The sequence below is a fragment of the Ascaphus truei genome, chromosome 10 (assembly GCF_040206685.1).
Source record: "Ascaphus truei isolate aAscTru1 chromosome 10, aAscTru1.hap1, whole genome shotgun sequence".
Taxonomy (NCBI): Eukaryota; Metazoa; Chordata; class Amphibia; order Anura; family Ascaphidae; genus Ascaphus; species Ascaphus truei.
In genome coordinates, this window is record NC_134492.1 from 37,283,915 (window position 1) to 37,306,637 (window position 22,723).

The 22,723-nt window shown below is 44.6% G+C and overlaps 1 protein-coding gene across 6 annotated transcripts in view; it reads right to left on the reverse strand.

Annotated features, from left to right (window-relative positions):
- The window catches only part of RASAL2 (RAS protein activator like 2), a 264,917-nt gene that overhangs the window by 227,652 nt on the left and 14,542 nt on the right, over positions 1 to 22,723 (reverse strand). For 2 of the 6 annotated variants that reach the window (XM_075616624.1, XM_075616620.1), the window contains exon 1: positions 12,953 to 14,102. The exons of 2 other annotated variants lie outside the window; for them this stretch is intronic. In XM_075616624.1, the coding sequence (XP_075472739.1) occupies positions 12,953 to 13,133 (181 nt within the window). In that variant the 5' untranslated portion in view covers positions 13,134 to 14,102. Of the gene's footprint in view, positions 1 to 12,952; positions 14,103 to 22,723 lie in introns of those variants that run through there. 2 more of the 6 variants (XM_075616622.1, XM_075616621.1) reach the window with 2 other exon arrangements.

Genomic DNA, 22,723 nt, shown 5'->3' on the forward strand with positions numbered 1-22,723 from the left:
TTGGTAACACTTCGTATGTTATACTAGGTTATTATTCTCTTTTACTTCCTTTGTACTGCACTGTGACTTATGTTGGGGTCATAAACTACTACAATGTAAGAGGGGACAGTCATCAGGTTATCTCTCTATACACAAAAGTTGGAACTCAACAAGACATCATGCAACATAAAGATTTCATGATTCACATTCCACTAGGGACAAATATAGCTCACGGTAGAAGACAGGATGTGGTAGAGGGAAAATGTATTTTTGCTTCTGAACACTTTGTGCAAATAGCAGTGATTCACAGGACTCCAATGGGGTTTTTATTTTTTTTTAGCATTAATTGATACAATAGGCACAGGGCTTGAAATAATGGCTCAGCACGGAACCACAAGGGGTGAAGCAGAACATGTGAAGTCACCGACAGCCCCTGATTCAATCCAACTGAAAGTGGGTCCCACTTCTCATACATTCACAAAGGAATATTTGGAAGCTGCCCCCACACTGCTTGCTGGAAACTCTTACAAGGCTACAGTAATGGGAATGACTATTGCGCATTGCAATAATCAGCAATCTGCAGATAGCAACCGGAATAAACAGGCTTTATACAAAAAGTGGATACATGTGGGGGTTTTATCTCTAGCTGAATCTTCATTTTAGGACACACTAGAACAATATATTCTCTTATATCTCACTGTACACAGAAATGTATATAGAATTTTGCAGGTAGAAGTTCCTATCCTATAGAGCTTTCGACCCCCAGGAAGATAAAGTGACCTTTCCAAGGTCACAAGAAGCCGATACTGATTCAAAACAGCTTAACTCAATGAGATCCTCGTTACGCCACCTTTTAGATGCCAGAATATGATGTTCATAGTCATAGAAGTCCATTTATTCTCTTTAATAGAAGAAAAAGTCCTTACAATCCATATAAATAGCTGTAATAAAAGTGAAAGCAGTCAGCTAAGCAATGACATATACCGGGGCTGTCAAACACCCGGCCCACGGGCTGCTTGCGGCACACAATGGGTCGCCATGCGGCCCGCACTGCAGAGTTGCAGGCAGTCCATGGCAAGACGACAGATGCTGCGCTGGAACCCAGGAGAGCGCGAGCAGGTGAGTCGGTCTGCCTGATCGCCCCACGCCCCACTCTGTGTTCTGGGAACTGATGCTGGCATTGTACAGACGAGCCCACTAATACGGTGGGTTCGGTTCCAAGCCCTCGCCGAAAAGCGCCTTAAAGTGGAACACAGCATTTGTGCGCTCGGCACAAAAAAAAAGCCAAATTCACCTGCGACCTCCCGTCTCTCCTCCCTCATACTCCGTCCCAGAATGCAGCATTGCAGAAGCTAATAGAAGCGAGCCGAGAAGGAGGAAGGGGGGGGCGCAAACGTGCGCATGTGCAGAGCTTGGGCTGCATGACGCAACCCGGCGCGCTGGAGGGGGGGTGGGTAATGGATGCTGGGGTCAGGAAACATTTATAAAACCGCCGTATTTGCGGAACGTCGAGAAGCAGGGCCTTACTGTATGTAATTCCAGAAGTAAAATGCTATGTAGAACTATAAAACATTCCCCTCCCAAGGGTGGACCTTATGCTGATGGCATCGCATTTCATAACAAAACCTATATAAAATACTGGCTGCAGTAACATTTCAGGGGTCACATTAAGAAAGCTGAACAAAGATTCAATTCCATTATGCCTTCCACAAAATATACATCGGCCATCTTCTCAACCATTTATTTTTAGCATCCATGCAGCTGGAGATTTTAAATCATCAATTTCATTTTACACCTATTTCCCTTTCGAAAGCCTGACTGTGTTTAAATGTGAGACATACCTGGGAAGTTTCCCTGTGTCTTCATATAAAATGTCATAACCATAAACTAATATAAACAAATCTATTTTGTGTGTGTGTGAGTGTGAGAGAGCATGTAATAGCTTTTCAAATTGAGAGCAAAAAGGCCATCACAAGAATAAATATATTGGCGTATATTATAGGTTGCAGAGTGAGGTCACAAGTCCAGAAGACTTTCAGTAACAAACTGCAGAACTAGCCAAAGCAAACAAGAAAGTGAAAACTACTGTATGTCTACATTGGCCGGCAAGTATCAATGGATGGGAGCCTTTAGAATGAAACCAGTAAGAGAATGAAGATGGAATGGAGGTCATCAAGAACATTTAGAAGAAACAAGATGATATGTCAAGGGAACCTTCTACTATGCCTTAAGAGGAAAGTGTTCGACCAGCCTATTCACGTATGGATGTAAAACCTTGGACCCCATGAACATAATTCAGAAGTGTCAGACAACTCAAAGAACTATGGAGAGATGTATGCTGGGTATTACCTGCAGAGAGAAAAAAATAATGAATGAGTTTGGAAGCAAAGAAAGGTCTGCAACATCACCACAAGTGGAGCAACAAGAAATGGCAACGGGCTGGACATATCGCAAGAAGAAATGACAATCGTTGGAACCCCTGAAGTGAACTTTGTTTCACGAAACGCGTAGGGTAGAGGTGAAGGTTGTCACCATTATTGATCTGTGATTCGCTATTACGGAGCTGTTCAGACAGGCAGCAGCAGCAACCACTTCCGTGTCATACACGTGTGCACGCGAAAGCGCACGGCCGCCGTAGACTGTGAGGAGAGCACAGGAAAAGGTGGATCAGCCACACGGGTAGTGTCGGCGCGAATACCCCGGAGGGACTCTTCTAATCACTGTTGCGGACCACCAGGCAGACGCGAGGGGGACCCGGTCTCTTACATCTTCGGTGCCAAGCAAGTACTCTGGCAGAGTGTCCCTTTGTCGTTTGCGGCTAGCTCCTTTGGATAGAGACTATCCAACATGCTTGTTTAATCCTGCTTGTTGTGAGTAGGATTTCAATTTTTCCAATTGGATGATCAGCCGCTCTGTTTACCATCTCTATGGTCTTATTTGATATATTTTAATAAACAGTTTTTCTAGCTTACCACTGGGTGTTGTCTTAATGTATTGTTAGTCTGTCAGTCGGTCAGTCGGTCAGTGTTAGTTTCTTTATGCCTACAGTACTTAACAGTAATATGCTATGATATTTTCTATATTCTTCTTTTTCCACATGTTGCGAGACTGTTCGTGTGGCTTTTCTGAATTTCACCAGATCAACTAAAACTGGACATTTATATATGGTCAGATTCCACACTGTTTATAATTAATATTGTTTCAGGTGCCAGGTTAATTTGTGTTGAATGGTTAATTTGTGTTGAATCGTTGGACATCAACGGTACTCAACTGGATTCCAAGGTGACGACCAAAAGTAAGCTGGGAGGATGAAATGAGGAAGTGTGTTGGCGTGGAAGAGTGGCTTGCAAGCGCAGTACCTGGAAGATCGTGGTCCTTTGTCCAGCAGTGGATCGACAAGGGCTATAAACACATTTTTTTCTTAGATTTTATTCAAAACATAGGTTAAATGTTAAATTAAGAAGCCTGAAAACACTAAAAGCAGCAATTCCCAAACAAATCTAAATTAAGTAATGACATAATAGTTCATCTTTTCATTATTTATAACTACCATTTTTCACAATGTTTTGCTGGGTTCTCGTGTTCTAATTGTTTCACTGGCTTCAGCTGTTACCGTGGCAACCTCTTATATTAATGGAAATGGTTATTAACTAAGGAGACACATTTTTAGTTCTGCCTTCTAATTTTTGTATTATTCGCCTACATCAGGAGTAGACAACTCCACTCCTTAAGGGCCTCCAACAGGTCATGTGTCCAGGGTATCCCTGCTTCAGCACAGGTGGCTCAATCAACGACTGAGCCACCTGTGCTGAAGCAGAGATATCCTGAACACCTGACTTGTTGGAGGCCCTTGAGGAGTGAAGTTGGCCACCCCTGGCCTACATGAACCAAGGGATCACCCAAGGCATATTCATGCGCCCCCTGAAGTGCATGTGGCCCCCAGTTCAGGAGCAGAGTTGCCCTGCAGGGACTCCTCTTCCTAAATGTTAATATTTTAAGTCTGAAGCACTTATTCCCATGATCTGTTATTTGTATTACTTGTTATTTATGATTGTCGTGCATTACTGCTGTGAAGCGCTATGTACATTAATGGCGCTACAGTATATAAATAAAGACACAAACACACGCGTCATTTCCCAGAACCTCTGGCTGCAGTGGAATCCCTGTATGCTAACGAGATACTGTGGATAATGGGGTTACAGATCTGTCTGAGACTTGTGAATGTGCTCACAAGTGATACCTGTATTTGCTGTACTTTTTTACCCACAATAACTTATATAATGTGAGTGGTTATAAATATTCAGTGCCCTGTTGTGAAATGATGCAATTTTACACACTCCAGGAAAACCCAGAGTACAGGAAGCATCAAAAAAAGAAATAAGCGCGGAGCACAGTGTAAAAAGTATATTATATAGTACTGTACATTTAAAGCTGCTGCTGCCAGTAGTGCCTGCAATGCACCTTATCATGTTCTGTACACACACAAAAATAGTTCTCCAAACATTACTCAGGAATCAATGAAAGATTTCAGATGTTATTTTAGCAGATAGGGAAAGGCTGGCACAACGTTTCAGGAGGAGGGGGGGGTGTCCCCCTAAGGGGGGGGGTGTGTTCCCCTTTGTCAGGTGCACGACCTCCGAGACATTGTGCGAGCTTTTCACGGTCTGCTAAAATAAAATCTGAAGCATTAACTTCATTCCTGATTAAATCTGTGTGCTAAGAAGAAATCTTCTATTCCTACATTGTGACAGCGTTCACGGCCAGGAAGGGGTCCCTGCTTCTGTCTCCATAGGAGCAACACAATATTGGTGAGTGCAATACCAACTCTTGACTTGGATTCATTCAGCAGTGGATCAACAAGGGCTTAAATACACAGACACACACAAAGTCACAAAGTCATGGCACACACTAAAATTGCAATAGGCAAAAAGGATGCATAACGCCCAAACAGGTGTACATACAAAAACAAGGACAGGCACTCGAAAGCAAAATAGTGTATTGGCTCATACGTGAGTGAGCCTCTCTCAAGAGATTGACACAATAATTAACACTTTTTTGCTTTGGAGTGCCTGTGCCACACACACACACACGAAAAAACAGGCCCCTTTTATTTTTCGGCATATCTTGCAGCAAAATCACAACATTTTCATGACAGTTTGAGCAGTTACAGGTCTGTCACAGTAGATTATTACTTTTAAGAATTATTTGCTAATCTAATAAATATTTTTGGGAATTGGTGACGGCATGAAGACCTGGTCAAGTGCACAATTACAAAGTGCTTGAGACAAAGCAAGAATTATGGTTCAAAACGCTGTACATAAAATATTTCCTGATACAGGATGGTCGCTAGGAGGACTAAAAAACGCATTAGGATCGTTCCGGAGTGGGAGCAGCTGGATCAGCGCGTTATCGATTATGCAATCAGACAGTGGCGTTCTCGTTTTCGGGCGTGCGTTGTCAGCAGGAGGACATTTTGAAGACACACTTTGAACTCAAACGTTAAAAGTCATCTTAGCGTTTCAGATTAAATTACAAATGTTTAACACATTTACGAACTACGAAGAAAAACCTCTTATTTTTCGTTTAATGAAAATGAACCCACCGCGGTATCGAATACTACAGAATTACTCTGATAAGAGTCATCAAAATGCTCTCATGTATCAAGCCATGAACCACTAACGCAACTAAGAGATAATGGGGCAAAGCAGGGTGGCAGAGCTGTCTGATACATGTGAATGTGCTCACAGGGGGTATTGTTATTTGCTGCACACTGAGTGATGGAGGGGTTGTGTCACTTTTTTTTTTAACTCGCCATAACGTTGTGTGTGTCTGGTTGTAGTCACTATCACTACCAGTAACCAAACTTGCACTGATGAAACCCAAAAAGTGGTAATAGCTGTCTGTGAGCAGGGTTACTGGCTATGCACTTCTTTATACAGGCTGTGCTGAAAAGGTGTGCAATACGGCAGGGCTTTTAGGGATCCATTTTAAAATGGACAAGAAGCGAAAACGTAATACACCGAGTGCTCATTTCCATGTTATTACCCAGAATCCCTGGGTGCAGTGGAAGCAGTGCATGCTAAGGCCTTACGCGCATGAGAGCCCTCCCCGCAATGGCGCCGGGCCCGCTGCGAGGGGGGGGCCGCAGCGCTCACGCGAGAGCTACTCATGCTCTCAATAGAATTGAGAGCAGGACTCGCGTCGAGCGATTAGGCACGCCCCCCGGCGGTTCAGCCAATGAGGGCGAACCTGCCGGGTGACGTCATGGCCGCGCCCCCGTCACTCCTCCGCCACGCCCCCCCGGTCTCTCCTCCTGCAGTGAGCTGCAGACCGGGGAATCGGCTGAACGCGCCGCCAAAAGCGCGGGCGCGCGTTACAGCGGAGAGACCGGGGCCTCAGCCTCAGAGATAGTGGGAATAGGCAGAGTTGCAAACCTGTCTGAGATGTGAATCTGCTCACATGTGGTATTTGTATTTTCTAAAGAAACTATGACACACTTTATTAATTCCTTGCCTCAGTTAGCTATGAGCCAGAAAGCAGAAAATACAGCAGATATAGAGCATGTGTGTCTACATTTTCAGAGCGATTATATAACTATATATCTTCTACAAACAAACGTTAACAGAGATAGGAAGGTTATTACATGGCATTTGCTTGCATCTGTGCTGCAACGTCAATAACCTGTGCAAATATTTGTTTCTAGTCCCAGTGCCACCTAGCAACATATACTGGAGTTTCTTTAAAGTGCCCTGCTCTGTAACACCTTGACGGCCAATGTTAGTTGACTAAATAGGTTTCATCACCTTGCAGGTTGAGGCTCTTAAGTCTATCTGTGCGAATCACCATTACAAATATCCCAGAACATGCAATATATGCTTCCAGTAGCAGCTAGTGAGGTGAATAACCTGCAGTGATCAGATGAGTTCTAATGCAGTCTGCAGGAAATCCCAATGTATCACCCCGCTCAAAAATGGGTATATGTCAATATTTTGTCCAAAACAGAAAATTTAGAGGATCTAACAAACAAATTTGTGACAAAAATTTTTTTTGTCATTTCTCCAAAAAAAAAAAAAACCACACACACACACACACACACACACACACACACACACACACACACACACACACACACACACACACACACACACACACACACACACACACACACACACACACACACACACACACACACACACACACACACACACACACACGGGATTTTATTTTCTGCCCAACCTTTATCTAAACTCTGTCAGTAATAAGACTGTTTGTCAATTATCAAATCTGCAGGTAATTGTCTTTGTCCTTTGTAAAAATCAACAGAAGTAGCTGAAGCCAAAAACAGCATAGTCGGTTTTTCAAAAGATAAGTACAGTACAATTGTTATTTTACCGTAATTGAATTCTTCTAAGGAAGCAAATTACACTCCTAAGAGGTTTTGGCCAACTGTATGGAACAACCCTTCAAATGTATAGTATGGCAAGTGTGTGTGTGTGTGTGTGTGTGTGTGTGTGTGTGTGTGTGTGTGTGTGTGTGTGTGTGTGTGTGTGTGTGTGTGTGTGTGTGTGTGTGTGTGTGTTTGAATGGGTTGATCAAACAGGTTGGAAACACAAATCTTCTCAACCCTCATTAAATTACAAGTGTTCTTCACGATGTGAACGGCAAACACCCACGCTGAAAACTAAGCTGGGGTAATATTTGCTTTGCATAGTGAACATTTGGAACATCTAAATGTGTAAATTAATTCAGAATGCACTGGGCGGCTGTTTGGAGAGTTTTGTTTTACAAGACATGAAGAGCACAGATACAGCATTTTGCTACGCTCTAATCAGAGCACATTTTACATTATGCCACTTACTTATAGAGAGTAGAATATTGAAAAGAAGATGCCCCTCCTACGAGGGCAGCAGATGGTCTCCGGAGCTGAATCACATTCATTTCAGCTCTCGGGACCCCCTGCTCACTGACATACTTACCTCTGAGGGTGATGCCAGTATCTCACTTCTGTTTATTAAAGCTCCCGTACTACGCGGCCAATAGGAAGCTCCAAGTATGACGTCGCTTCTTCCTATTGGCCTGCGGGACACGGGATCTTTAAACAGACATTTTCTGTGCCTAGCTGGAGCTGCTACCGGCACCGCCTTCAGATGTAATGATCTCAGGAAGCAGGGGGTTCCGGATCTGAAAAAATCAACAGGGGTGGGGGGGGGGGGGGGGGGGGGGAAAGAGACGAGGTAAAGCCACTTTAATGCAAAAAATAAAAAAATAAATTTTTCCAATTTCACTAAAGTATGCTGAACAAAATATTCTACTTTGTTTACTAATGACAAAAACGATCAATAGGCCTATTTAGAGCAGCAGTATTTTACATTAATATAATTGATATTTCTTTTTAATGTACCTGACCAATGAGGTGTGGTTTCCACGGAGCAGAATTGCACTACTCCAACCTTCAGGCGCCTTGCTATTCCCGGGATACGCGTGCTGGTTTTTGCGTGCTGGTGTTTGACCCCGCTCCCCCAAAAACTACAAATATGGCAGCAGGGTTACCCATAGAAAATGGTGACGTCATCCCCGATGGCCCATATCTCAGAAACGAAGGGATCTCTAAAGGGAAAGCTCAAATTTATATAACAGATATATACTCCCCACCCCCAAAATAAAAAGAGCAGCGTGGACTGACTTTAAAAGTGCAATTTTGCCCTAAAATCCACTTTGAGTAAAACACATCACATAAAAAAAAATGACCAATACTTTTTCTTTGAATATAAATCTCAAAAAGTAAAAAAAAAAATTAAAAAAAACGAAGATCCTTAACGTTGTGAATTCTACTTCTTCTTGCCCTGTTAAAAACAAACATGTATGTTCCCAGGTCACGTGATATTGATGCAGAATATGTACCAGACATCACATTTATGTGTGGCTAATGTTGGCATTATAATTACTTTCCAAAGAACAAAAGAAAAAAAATGTCACCAGCAATATACCGGCAGATTCTAAAATTCATACAGTCCCGCTGCGAAAGAGATTAGGTAAAGATTGTAAAAAATTAAAATACTCGCTAGAAGACCCGATTACCATGCAAACATTCAAATACAAATATGTATACTTTTTATATAAATACCACAATCACCTATTTAACGAGAACATATTTCTTATACAGCACTGATTATGTACACAGTGCTATATGTAGAATTTTGCAGGAATAAATGAGCATAGACTGATTTTGATGTTCGTGGCACAGGGAGATGTGACAAGTAACATGTCCAAGTTCACAAGGAGCTGACATCGGGATCCAACCCAGGTCCACCTGTTTCAAAGGCACCGCTAATATCCTGAAAAGCAGAAGAGTGGTCCGTAACGCTTACACTTTCTAACCAGTAGTTAGCAGTCAAATATATCTACTTCTACCTTCCTTTTTTCGGTACTCAGCGACACTGCCCCTTTAAGGATCTCAGCATCCTCGACATGGGCCATTTGACACTATTTGATTATGTTTTACATGCTGTTCCCCAAACCACTGACCTCCCTCTGCACACGTTCAGCACTTCACCACCGACTGTGACACAATACTGCAGGCCTGGGATCAGACACACATTAAAAGTACAGTCTTGGCTGGTTGTCACACAACAGTAGAACAATGCATTAGCCCGACATGACAACTACACATAGGCTGTCCTTATGTAAAAGTGACAGGCTGCAAAAGGCCATACACAAATACGACCTCTTGCAATAAGCAACGTCTGGTACAAGACATCAGTTCCAATATGTTCGCAGAAGTGCAGTGAACGACATCAGAGCCTGACATCTATGTAACATTGCATTTTCTACAGAGGGATGATTGTAGTACTTTATATAACGTGTACACAGTCAATTTAATCAGGAGAGATAACACAATGTTTACCAAGCTGATAAAATACAGAGATAGGAGCACTGTATATGAACGGAAGCAAAGGGGAGGAAATACCCTGCACATGGCCCATATGACAATATAAACTAACCATGTTTGTCATACAAAAGGTATCACGACCTTCAAAATAAATAATGTAGTCATACAGCCAACAGGTCAGGTTTTCAGGATGTCCCTGCTTCAGCACAGGTGGCTCAATCAATGGCTCACACACAGAAAAGAACTGGGTTTTAATCCATAACTGGCACCCTTCTTATTTATTCACCATGACTGCTACTGTGTGCTCTATATCAGGGGCGCGCAAACATTTTTTGCTGCCCCCCCCCCCCCGCCTGCTCTCCTCCGTTGTTGCCCCCCCCCCCCCATACTTCGCGCTGCGTAAAATGACATCATATGACCCGCGGCGTTGTCATGGTCACGCGTCCTGAAGATAGATATATACACACACACACACACACACACACACATATAGCTATCTATATATCTATATATAGATAGCTATATATACATATATATATATATATACATACACACACACACACACACACACACAACATACACACGTAAAACGAACCGTTGTAAAACGAGGACTGCCTGTACAGTGCATTTGTGACCACATGGTCTCTTTGTATACATGTGTTGTGTGCCATCTTGTCGTTTTTAGTGTTATAGCAGCGGTTTAGGAACCGCTTGCTTTGAATGTGTTGTGGTCCACGTGGACCCCAATTTTAACCATTGTATGTTTTTAATCTTTATTCAATAAATTGTCAATTTACACCTATAAGGTGTTATGTGATCATTGGTAGGGTCACATGTACTCATATTATGCATGTACCCCTTTAGGAGTAGAGCACTGCTCAGTAATATTGGTTATTAACCCCCGGTGCGCATTCTGTTTTTTTTGTATCTGGGGACTCCATTTTTGAAGCCCTTTTTAGGAGTGTTTTGAGGAGGCGCTCACGCACAGCAGCAACGGGGGACCTTATTCATTGGACGGCTCGAGCACGGATTGTTCATTTGTACTTTTTGTTTAATAGACTCCTCACAGTCTGCATAGAAAATTGGTATTTCGCTCTGTCCCATTAATTTACAGCGCTACAGAAAACGTTGGTACCCACTAAATGAATAACATTATCTGATGGTAACCACACGCCATATGTGCACTACTAACAAAAAAGGAGATGTGATAGTGAGTGCCAGCTTGTGACTGGTACAGCATCATGCAGTAGCAGACAATTCTCAAATATAAATAATCGTAGTTCCAGTAACACACACACACAAAGTAATTTTTTGTATTTTTGATAATTGCCTACTCTGCACATTGATATTGGTATTTTTGACATATCAATACTCCAATGCAGGTATTGATATTTGTATGTTTGATACACTGGTACCACGAGTATTAATATTTGCATTTTCATCAACACTAACAGTAAGGCTGCGCTTATAGTGACAGCGACACAACGTCGCTTCAAAACAAATGTATTTAAGCTGTCGCGTGCGCTTATAGTAAGCGCGACACGGCGGAGTGGTCGCGGTCGCTGGAAGTCAAGTCAATTTTTCCAGCGACCGTAGCGTTAAGTCACCGTCGCCGGCACTATAAGCGCAGCCGAAGAATAGATCATTCATTCTCAACAATTACTGGAGCTTTCGTAGTCTTACCAGCTAGTATCGCCCCAGTTCAACCACCGAGGAAGAGTAGGAAGATACCTTATTCTTTAACATGGGACTGCAGATGTTGGTTTGTATAAAAAGTGCCGATACTCAGTTTATCTACCAAGTGTCATCCCATTTAAACCACAAGAACAAGTACATTATTCTCTCACATACCCAGAGGTTGAGGTTTGTATAAAAGAAAGCGTTGAGACTCATTACACTTCGAACCCAGAAAAATAACAATATTTAATAAGCTCCTTATTCCTAAAACCTCAATAGCTTGGGGAGGGGGGTGTTAAAAGGGGAACCTTGAGAACTCTCTACCAGGTTCCCAAAAAACAGTGTGGAAATCTTTAAAATACGAGTAGGATACTTGGATTGTGTATGGGAAACCAGACTCATTAATTCAGCCATAGAGCCAACGTTGCGGCTGCAAAGACAGCTTTTATCAAGCTACCAGGGCTGTCTTTCCAGCCGAAATGTTGGTTCTATGGCTGAATAAAATGAGTCAGATTTTTCATACACAGTATGTATTTCTTTATTTATATAGCACACATGCTGTACTCAGTATTTGACAAAAGAGACCAAAAAAAAAACAAATAACCGTGCAGAGAAGTATAATACAATAAGTGCAAAGGCAAACAATAGGAAAGGGGATCCCTGACCCGTGGAACTTACAATCTAACTGCCCTACTTATTATAAAGAAATAAAATTTTAAAAAAAGGACTGCTTTTCCAATGTCAACACATTCCCTATTAGGTAATAATTAAGGAGAACAATTCCTGGTCACATAACTGGAGGGTTGAGTTTGTAAATCAAGTGATCATATGATCATCACACCAACCACTGGATAATAAACAGCCTTCCTAGTGACAATAACACTACACATGGGGAGAAGTAGGTTTGGCAACACTTTTCAACCACTTGATAAGCAGAATTAGAACGTGTTATTTTTACACGGTACTGGAGACTTCGGTTTGCAGAGGATGATGTTTAGAAGCCCTCGAATAATAAATGACAATACAGATATTACTACAACAACAATAATAATAATAATACCTATAATAATAATAATAATAAACACCTATCATAATACCACACTAATAATAATAACACTTATAATAATAAACACCTATAATACTAATAAAAATAATACCTCTAATAATAACACCTATAATAATGCCAATAAAAATACCACCTATAATAATGATACCAATAATAATACACACCTACAATACCAATAATACTACACACCTATAATACAAATACAAATACCAACTAAAATAATACTAATAATAATAACATTAATAATAATACCAATAACATTAACAATAACATTATTAATAATAACATTAATAATAATAACACCAATAATAAGGAGGGATGGGATCCCTGGTTGCCCTTACCGTATACCCGCACCCAGCCTTGTTGCTGGCACACCGACTCCATCAGGATCCGGTCCAGTATCCCCCCTCCCCCTTCTCCGCCTGGAGAGTCCAGATCCTCTGGGAAGGTGTCCCGGTTCGGGAAGCCTGGGAACAAGTCACGTCCGCTTGGGAACAAGTCCCCCCCGCAGGAGAGATCCATCCAGTGTTTCCATTTACCGGGACATCTCCCGGTCTGCGAGAAAACGTGACCGCGCACCGGGAATAGGATGTGAATGGCCGAGACACTTCCCGGTCCCGGAGAGACTGTGACCGCGCACCGGGAATAGGATGTGAATGGCCGGGAGATCGGGGGGATATCCCAACAGCTGAAAATCCCGGAGTGAGTCGCGCATGCGCGGTGACGTCACCGCTTACGGGGCGGGAACGCGAGCCGGAGTCACTGACTAGCCATTGCTGCCTTGCTTGAGAAGGGGCGTGGCGCAGGGGCAGAGAGGGGGCGGGGCGCAGGGACAGGGAGGACGTTACAGCCACGCCTCCTCCTGTGATGTGCAGTGGAACGGGCTGGCTCCCTCTGCTGGGCGAACTGACTAACTGACTGACTCCCTCTGCTGGGCTAACTGACTGGCAACCTCTGCTGGGCTAAATGACTGACTCCCTCTGCTGGGCTAACTGACTGACTGCTCTGCTGGGCTAACTGACTGGCTACCTCTGCTGGGTTAACTGACTGGCTACCTCTGCTGGGTTAACTGACTGGCTACCTCTGCTGGGTTAACTGGCTGGCTACCTCTGCTGGGTTAACTGGCTGGCTAACTGATTGTCTCCCTCTACTGGGCTAACTGATTGGCTATCCCTGCTGGGCTAACTGACTGGCTAACTGATTGGCTCCCTCTGCTGGGCTAACTGATTGGCTCCCTCTGCTGGGCTAACTGACTGGGTACCTCTCCTGTGCTGACTGTCTCCCTCTGCTGGGCTACCTCTGCTGGGCTAACTGATTGGCTCCCTCTGCTGGGCTAACTGATTGGCTATCCCTGCTGGGCTAACTGACTGGGTACCTCTCCTGTGCTGACTGTCTCCCTCTGCTGGGCTAACTGACTGGCTACCTCTGCTGGGCTAACTGACTGGCTCCCTCTGCTGGGCTAACTGACTGGCTACCTCTGCTGGGTTAACTGGCTGGCTACCTCTGCTGGGCTAACTGACTGACTGCTCTGCTGGGCTAACTAACTGCTACCTCTGCTAGGCTAACTGACTGACTGCCTCTGCTGGGCTAACTGACTGGCTACCTCTGCTGGGTTAACTGACTGGCTACCTCTGCTGGGTTAACTGACTGGCTACCTCTGCTGGGTTAACTGGCTGGCTACCTCTGCTGGGTTAACTGGCTGGCTAACTGATTGGCTCCCTCTACTGGGCTAACTGATTGGCTAAGCCTGCTGGGCTAACTGACTGGCTAACTGATTGGCTCCCTCTGCTGGGCTAACTGATTGGCTCCCTCTGCTGGGCTAACTGACTGGGTACCTCTCCTGTGCTGACTGTCTCCCTCTGCTGGGCTACCTCTGCTGGGTTAACTGATTGGCTCCCTCTGCTGGGCTAACTGATTGGCTATCCCTGCTGGGCTAACTGACTGGGTACCTCTCCTGTGCTAACTGACTGACTGCAGTGCTAAAAGCTCAACACGTGGAGAAGAGGAAGGGAGTGCTCACCTATTGCCACTACCCTCTACCTGTTACTCCCTGTACCCTCCCTTGTCATTCCCTGTCCTCCCTGTGTCTCCCCCACCTGTCTCCTCCCCCCCACCCCCCTCCCCCCACCTGTCTCCTCCCCCCCACCTGTCTCCTCCCCCATCCACCCTCCTCCCCACCTGTCTCCTCCCCCCCACCTGTCTCCTCCCCCATCCACCCTCCTCCCCACCTGTCTCCTCCCCCCTCCACCCCCCTCCCCATCTGTCTCCTCCCCCACCCACCCCCCTCCCCACCTGTCTCCTCCCCCACCCACCCCCCTCCCCACCTGTCTCCTCCCCCACCCACCCACCCCCCTCCCCACCTGTCTCCTCCCCCACCCACCCCCCTCCCCACCTGTCTCCTCCCCCACCCCACCTGTCTCCTCCCCCACCCCACCTGTCTCCTCCCCCACCCCACCTGTCTCCTCCCCATCTCTCTCCTCCCCATCTCTCTCCTCCCCCATCTCTCTCCTCCCCCACCTGTCTCCTCCCCCAGCTGTCTCCTCCCACCTATCCTCCTCCCCATCTGTCCCCCTCCCCCACCCCACCTGTCCCCCTCCCCATTTGTCTCCTCCCCCACCCGTCCCCTTCTAGATATATTTATTATATATCGCCATGATGAGATGGGGCTAGCACTGACATGTCACCCCCTTTATGGGAGCACTACTGGCAACACTTTGATTTATTAAATAGGTTTGAAGCAGGGGGTCTCTAGAGCTGAACGGTGGCTCTGGGGACTACACTGCTTCCTGGGATACTTACCTCCGTAGGTACACAGAGAGAAGGAAATCACATAGAGGGGCGTCTCTCTTCCTCCTACAAGTTAAAACTGTGACGGTAAGGGTAAATATGGCTGCTGTTAACAAAGGTTAAACCCTACCTGTCAATAATACAGCACCTGGCCCTGAATGTTGCAACTGGTGGGTTAAGGGTATAAACAGGTGGGAAGGGAGACCCCTCGCAGTTCAATTCAGCTCAGCAGAGCTGCAGAAGTTTGTTGTAACTTAGTCCATCTGTTTGGGAAGTTATGTCACTGCTGGCTGAGAATGAACTGCAGTGCAATGTATAACGGTGATTTGAGTGTAGCCCCCTGTAAACAGCACAGGCTATACCTATCTCCCTTCTACTGTGGGTTTTCCCCCTTCATAGCCCTGCCCTGAGTGGTAGATGCAGGCCTGGACTCTGCTGCAGGCGTGAGCAAGAGGGGAGGTTCTGCTGACATCACGAGAGGTGGGGCTAGCTCTATATTTAGCAGCCAACTCCTGTGAGTAGTGTTAGTTATGTCGAGAGTCTGGAGTTGCCGGTGAGTTATGCCGAGAGTCTGGAGTTGCCGGTTAGTTATGCCGAGAGTCTGCAGTTCAGTTAGTATGCCGTGAGTCGAAGAGTCCTGCGGATCGGTCCGAGGAGTTGAAGGAGACCGCGGTCTCACCTGCGCAGAGTGCAGGAGCAGAGAGAGAGGAGTGGAAAGATTCAGCTTCCTTTAGTAGAGCTGATAGAGTTATAGACTTGGTGGACCAATGCCCCTCACCCCACTGCCTGGGGTGATGGGGAGAATCCAAGCCCCACCGCGAGGATAACCTCGGGGGTGGGCCACGGGGTATTGAAGCCCTAGCCCAGACCATCCTGTCGGAGGAGAGACTTGGAGGGAAGGAGAGGAGGAATTATCTGTGTGGAAGAAAAGCGGCGTAATTAGCAAGTCTTTGCTGTTGTTGTTGCGGCTACTGGAAGCCACTACCGTGGGGAGATTGCTGATCTGTCAATAAAGAGACTATCCTTTGTTACCAAAGACTGTGTGTGACTTGGAAGCTATTACCCTGGGACCCAAGGGGTTCTATACAGGTCCTGTCCCATATTCCTGGAAGTATAGAAGATGGAGGCGCTGCACCACTAAGAGAAGATGGAGGCTACCACCCCAGAAGCCCGGTCCTGGCTCCCCCACAACATCGCGGGAAGCTCAGGCCCTCCTGTTCCTCACAGGTATGCACCACACCGCATGTAATCTGCCCTCATGCACCCTAGACACCACCGTAGAGTCTGGGGGAAGGGGGGAAGCAGGGTTACATGAGTATTGGATGTTATTTTTTATAATATTTATAATAGAGCATATGATTTTTTATTAAATACTGTAGTGCTGGGACAACATATATTTTCTATTGTTTAGGTCAGGGGTGCGCAATCTGGGGGGGGGGGCGAGGGCGGTTGCAGAGACCCCGCGCTCATCCCCAACGCATTAAAATGAAATACCGGGGGAATGCGTGAGGCCTCTGGAACCTCAACTGACCTTGCTTTAGCCGGCGTCTGGAAGCGTCTCCATGGCAACGCGGTGTCAAATGACGTCACGTGATGTAACATCACATGACCCTGTGCGTCACGCCGCACTGAGCTAAAGGGGAGGTGGGGCGCGAGCACCGGGGGACAAGAGGCAAGGGGGTGCAGGAGCAAAAGTTTGCGCACCCCTGGTTTAGGTCACTTGCGGTGTGTGCCTGGTCCTGTGTCCCACACTATTCTTATTAGCTTTATAATTAGGAATGCTGTTCATTTAAACATTCTGTATTAAACAAACTGAATTATATCTTTGTGCTTCTGTTTTTATTTATTTACTTTTTGTGCATGCGCCGGTACATTATAATGTGATATTGATTGCGATATCTGTCCCCTCTGAGCATTGCAAATATCTTTATCTTTTTGTACTTGCCAAAACAGACAATGCCACAAACTAACCAGGCTTTTATTACCATTAGCAGCCAAATAGGAAATACACTAAATAAGTGATAAGGATTCAGGGTGGGGAAGAGGGTGGTGATTAGACAGAGGTCACAGCGGCAGGTGACGTGGTGCAGTAATGTCATTGAGCAGGGGGGATGTTACTGATGGTGAGACAAGACATAGAACTCTGCAACCAGACACCACAGCTTGTCAGTGAACAGACATGTTTCTTTAGTCAGTAGCGCCACCTGCAGGATATATTGGAGAAGAGGGTTAGTAAGGGGATGACCCCTAGATTGGGTGCTCTAAAGAAAACCTTGCTGGCAAGTCTGAATTGTTTCTTAATATTAAGCAAGCGGAGTACTCTGTCACCTGAGGTGTACGGTAACGAATAATAGGCAGTAAGCAGTAAGTCTATCGCAATGGGTTAAATAACCCGCACACGGACGTGAAGCCGTCTAACCTGACCGGTGAGCGTGTATCCAACCGGCGGTCCCTTCTCTGGTGGGCCTCTCTATATTCCGTGGTCTGCGATGTCCTGCAGCACTCCGTACAGCTGCTTCCTATCCGGGGATCCTGTCCTCCACTGGCGGTCTTTTCTGGTAGCCCTCGCGGTACACAGCGACCTGTGACCCCCGGATGTTCCTGCTGCTGCTTCCGTATCCTGTGCGACCGAGAACAGCTCCGCTCCACTGCGTGCATCCGTCCCGATGTAAGGTATAGTAGAAAAAAGGGGGGGGAAGATACGAGCACTGCAAAAATGACACTCTGGCTAGGGCATGTGCAAAAACGTGAAAAAAGGCTTTATTGTGGCTTAACACGCCATTAAAATTACATGTCCACCGTCCTCTGACGCGTTTCGTTCCCAACGGAACTTTATCAAAGAGTATATACTCTTTGATAAAGTTCCGTTGGGAACGAAACGCGTCAGAGGACGGTGGACATGTAATTTTAATGGCGTGTTAAGCCACAATAAAGCCTTTTTTCACGTTTTTGCACATGCCCTAGCCAGAGTGTCATTTTTGCAGTGCTCGTATCCCCCCCCCCCTTTTTTCTACTATATTGGAGAAGAGCAACTCCTAGGAAGAATTCAGTACTTGGCTATAGTAGTTAGCCTGCGCTCCTGCCAGGAACGTAGCGTGTTGACGCAGCAGCGTTTTGAGAAGACGATACATTTTGTTTTCTCAGGCGACTGCCGCGTTACGTCAGCGTCACGTGAGCTGGTTCAGCCAATTAGGGCGAACCAGCTGTGTGACGCGTCCGCCATGCCCCCGCATTGCCTCCGATCGCCTCCCCAATCTCCTGCAGACAAGTGCACAGATCGCTGGGGCTGCAGCAGTGCGGGCGGCTGCACAGGTCGTATAAGCTCTGCCTAAGGCAACTCAGGCTGCTTGGACGTGCCTCCATCCAGCGTACATAGAGGAATTACAGCGGTACCTATTGTTATGTGCAAAATGTTGGAGGGCCTGGATAATGTCCGACACACATGTGACAGTACAGTCCCAAAGAGTGCATGAAGACCCACGGAACTGGCTGGCACACGCAGGTACTGGCTTCTAGAGCCTCTTAACACTGAACACTGATCACAGGTAAGTGCACAGCCTGGAGTAACAGAGGGGATACCACACATACAGTATCCTAGGTACCTCTAGGGCTATGCATGAATGGTAGTGCAGCAGCCTCTGCTTTTTCTTGTAGTTCCTGCAGGTGGGAAGTCCTCCTGAGGATGGGAACAACAGTCCTGATGTTACATGCAGGACTGTTCATTGACAAGCTCTGGGAGCTTGGGAAATTCAAAATGGCTGACTAGAGTTTCCTGGCTGGTGAGCCAATTAATACTGTGATATCTAGGTTGTGTATGTATTTTTGAACACATATGCATTCCATCCGCACGGTACCCCACTATTACCATAGGCAGTACTGACTGAGTCATTGGCTGGCGGACTCAGAAAAAATTGTAGCGCTAACCACTAAGGCCGCACGTATAGTGCCTGCGACGGGTGACGTCAGCCGTCGGCGCTAGCGAAAATTATATTTCGCTTCGCTGCGGCGTTGTGGGCGTACTGGCATTTGATTGGTTCAGGGGCTGTCACATGAGGCGACAGCCCTTGAAAAATCAAATATTGCCAGCTACCAAAATTCACGACGCGATGTTTCTCCGTTGCATTGCCGCAGTCACTCTTACTATAAGTGAAAGCGGCGGCAATGCATTTGTTTTGGGGCGACGTCGCCGGTCGCGGGCACCTTACGCGCGGCCGAACTCTAGAAAAAATTAGTGACAGTATGTGTCTAAATGTCCTCCTTAATAAAACAATAAAGTCCCGAAAATGTATAAATGTCCCGAAATAAAGTCCAGAAATATACTCAAGTCCAGCTGCCAGAGTCCAGATGTAAACAAGAGTTCCAATTAAATAGTGGAACGCTTACATGGATTCTGATTGTGATGTTTGCACCAGGCAATTTCACTTCTAGGGATGTGAGAAAAAAGGTGATGTCTGGCGCAACAGCCAAAAGTGGGTCCCAAACAAGTTATATTAAAAATATTGCTTTATTAATCTATCTAAAAAAGTGGAGGCACACACCCTCCTACGCGTTTCGTGTTCAGAACACTTTATCAAGGAGTATACATGATCATAAACATACTTCCTTATGTACCCATTCAAATTGCCTATTTTCGCGCCACAGGTAACGACGTAGCTCCGCCCACATTGCGTGATGTCATCACGCTCTCCCCAAGCACGCCCCCAAGCACTCCGAACCATCCTGGAGTGCCAAACCTTCCCCGTATAGCCACATAAGCATCACGGCGCTGTGGAAAGAGATCCCAAGCCCCCATATTTACCATCATGGAACCGCTATTCCGGTCAGCGCGGCGGAACGGAGTACTTCCCCGTTCGTTGCGTCATCACTGGAGGCGGCTCCCTATGGCCCACATGGGACACTCGGAGCCACCCACATCACGTTTTAATGCAGAAAGGCATAACAAGTTGGAAGTGACATCCCCAAGGAAACGGGAGCCAATGGGTACATGAGATGAGCGGTAGGAACGCCCCTAAATCGTCATCTGTTGCTAGATGGCCATAAACAAAATAAAGAAACAAATCGTAGCTAAATATACTAGTGAAAATATTAAATAGCATACAGACATTGGTTCTATTCTTGTTGATGGGCACAAAAAAATATAAAAACATAATTTACATACATATATACCAAAGTCTCCTAAAGAAACTGTGCAGAGATTATGATAGTGGAAAATTACCAATTCTATATGTTCATTTACAAAGTTATTTCTTCCAATATTTGAGTTACAATTTTCTTAAAAATCTTAAGAATCCTTCTGACTAAAGTCATGAAAGAAACTCCTTTCAAAATGAGAAAAAAGAGATACAAGCACATTGAAAAACTCTCAAGTTATAAAAGCACAAGATTGTGCTTATACGAAAGTTATAGAACAGAGACGAATGGATTCAATAGCACTGAATTAGAGCATCATTCACTATACAAATTAATTATCAAAAAAATCAATAATCTGAAATGAAGTCTTGGTAGAAAAGAATTCTAAGCAAGGAGAAATAAGGTGAAAATCTTTATAGGCGACTGAGAACTATTGAGACAAACAATATGTCCTAAATAGAGCTGTCAATATCCATTTGTAAATACATGAATAAAGAAAACATGAATATAAAAATCATAAATGATTCAATACCATTTTATTATCGTCCATTATGATTTAAAGTTTTAAAGTTCACTTATGTCAAGGGTCCCTTCGAACTAATTATTCCAGAACATCCAAAATAAACACTATACAGTTTTATTATTGTAAAAGAAATTAGAGAATATACCGAGTATATAGCAATATCTACTATCTTTACTATTCTCCAAGAAAATGGGTCAGGTTCCATTCTACATTAATACCATGTGGAGATTTGGTGTTTAACAAAAAAATCCATTTGGATTCCATACGATCCAATAGATTAATCATGTCTCCCCCTCTTTCTCTGGGTATAACTATCTATGGCCAAAAAGGTAAGATTGTCAACACCTCCATTTCTACATTCATTAAAATGTTTTGCCACTGGGTGTGCTAGGTCTCCCTTCTTAATGAGCCTAACGTGTTCCTGAATCCTCAGTTTTAACAATCTAGTGGTTCTACCCACATATCCCATCCCGCAGCCACAAGTGAGCAGATATATAACATATCTAGTATTGCAATTCATAAAGCTATTAATCTTGAATCTCCTTTGTGGACTGCGGGATGAGAAACACTTTGATGGCACCATAAATTTGCATATACTACATGCTCCACACTGATATGAACCCTTGGTGGAAAAGTCTCACTCTTTTTGAGTATCTTTAAAGATGTCACTTGGTGAGACAAATCCTGCTAGAGTCTTGGCTCTCCTAAACACACATGTTGGAGATGGATCCCTCATTAAAAGACTATCTTCTCGTAGGCCCCAAATGCAATTAAATATCATCTAGAAAATGGATAGAACACACTTCATCCCAACATTAATATAACTAGCTCTGCCATTGGTATAGGGTAAAGAACATGGAATTACCTCCAGTGACACCTGGTTCCCTCATCATCCAAAATGCGGGCTTGACACACTTCATCTCATTGTTGGTGTGGCAGGGTCTGTCACTGGTGATGTAAGGGAATATGAGACTATCCCCAGTGACACTGGATATACTAATAGTTTGAAATGTGGACCCTAATTGGTCTCTCTAAACTATTTGGGTTATCAGTATATGATGTTGAATATTGATGTTAGAGTATTTATTATGATCGCTTCTAGCTCTACAATTATATACACTGGCAAGGAATTCTGCAAACCTATCAGAAACGTTAAGATGTTGCTATCTGAATACCAATTGAAGTTGGGAATTCTCGATAAAGTTAGTCTCAAGAACAATTGAAGTACAGTATCGAAGCATCTGTGAAAGGTACTTGAACACTAAAAAAGTACTATTGAAGGAATTACCAATAGACTCAATCCAGATGATAGAATCCTACAATTAAGTACATAAAACGTAGAAACATTAGCCCATATATACACCTAGGACTGTATCCTTTCTTAGTAAAAGACAATTTTTTTGATTTTTTTAGTTAATACATGTTACTGTTGCGAATCCAGTTATATCTCACCGATCAATAAGTTCCGTTCAATTTTATTGTTATTAATTTTAGCGATGTGTTATTATTATTTTATGTGTAATCTACATGTTAAATGCACACACGGCACTTGACCAGATCCGCTTTATGTATCAGCTGCAATATCAATTAGATCTGAATGCGTAAATACTATTTTAAAACATAGCGTACCATGAGTCAGTACCCCTAAGGAAGCTTGAATGCGAAACGCGTA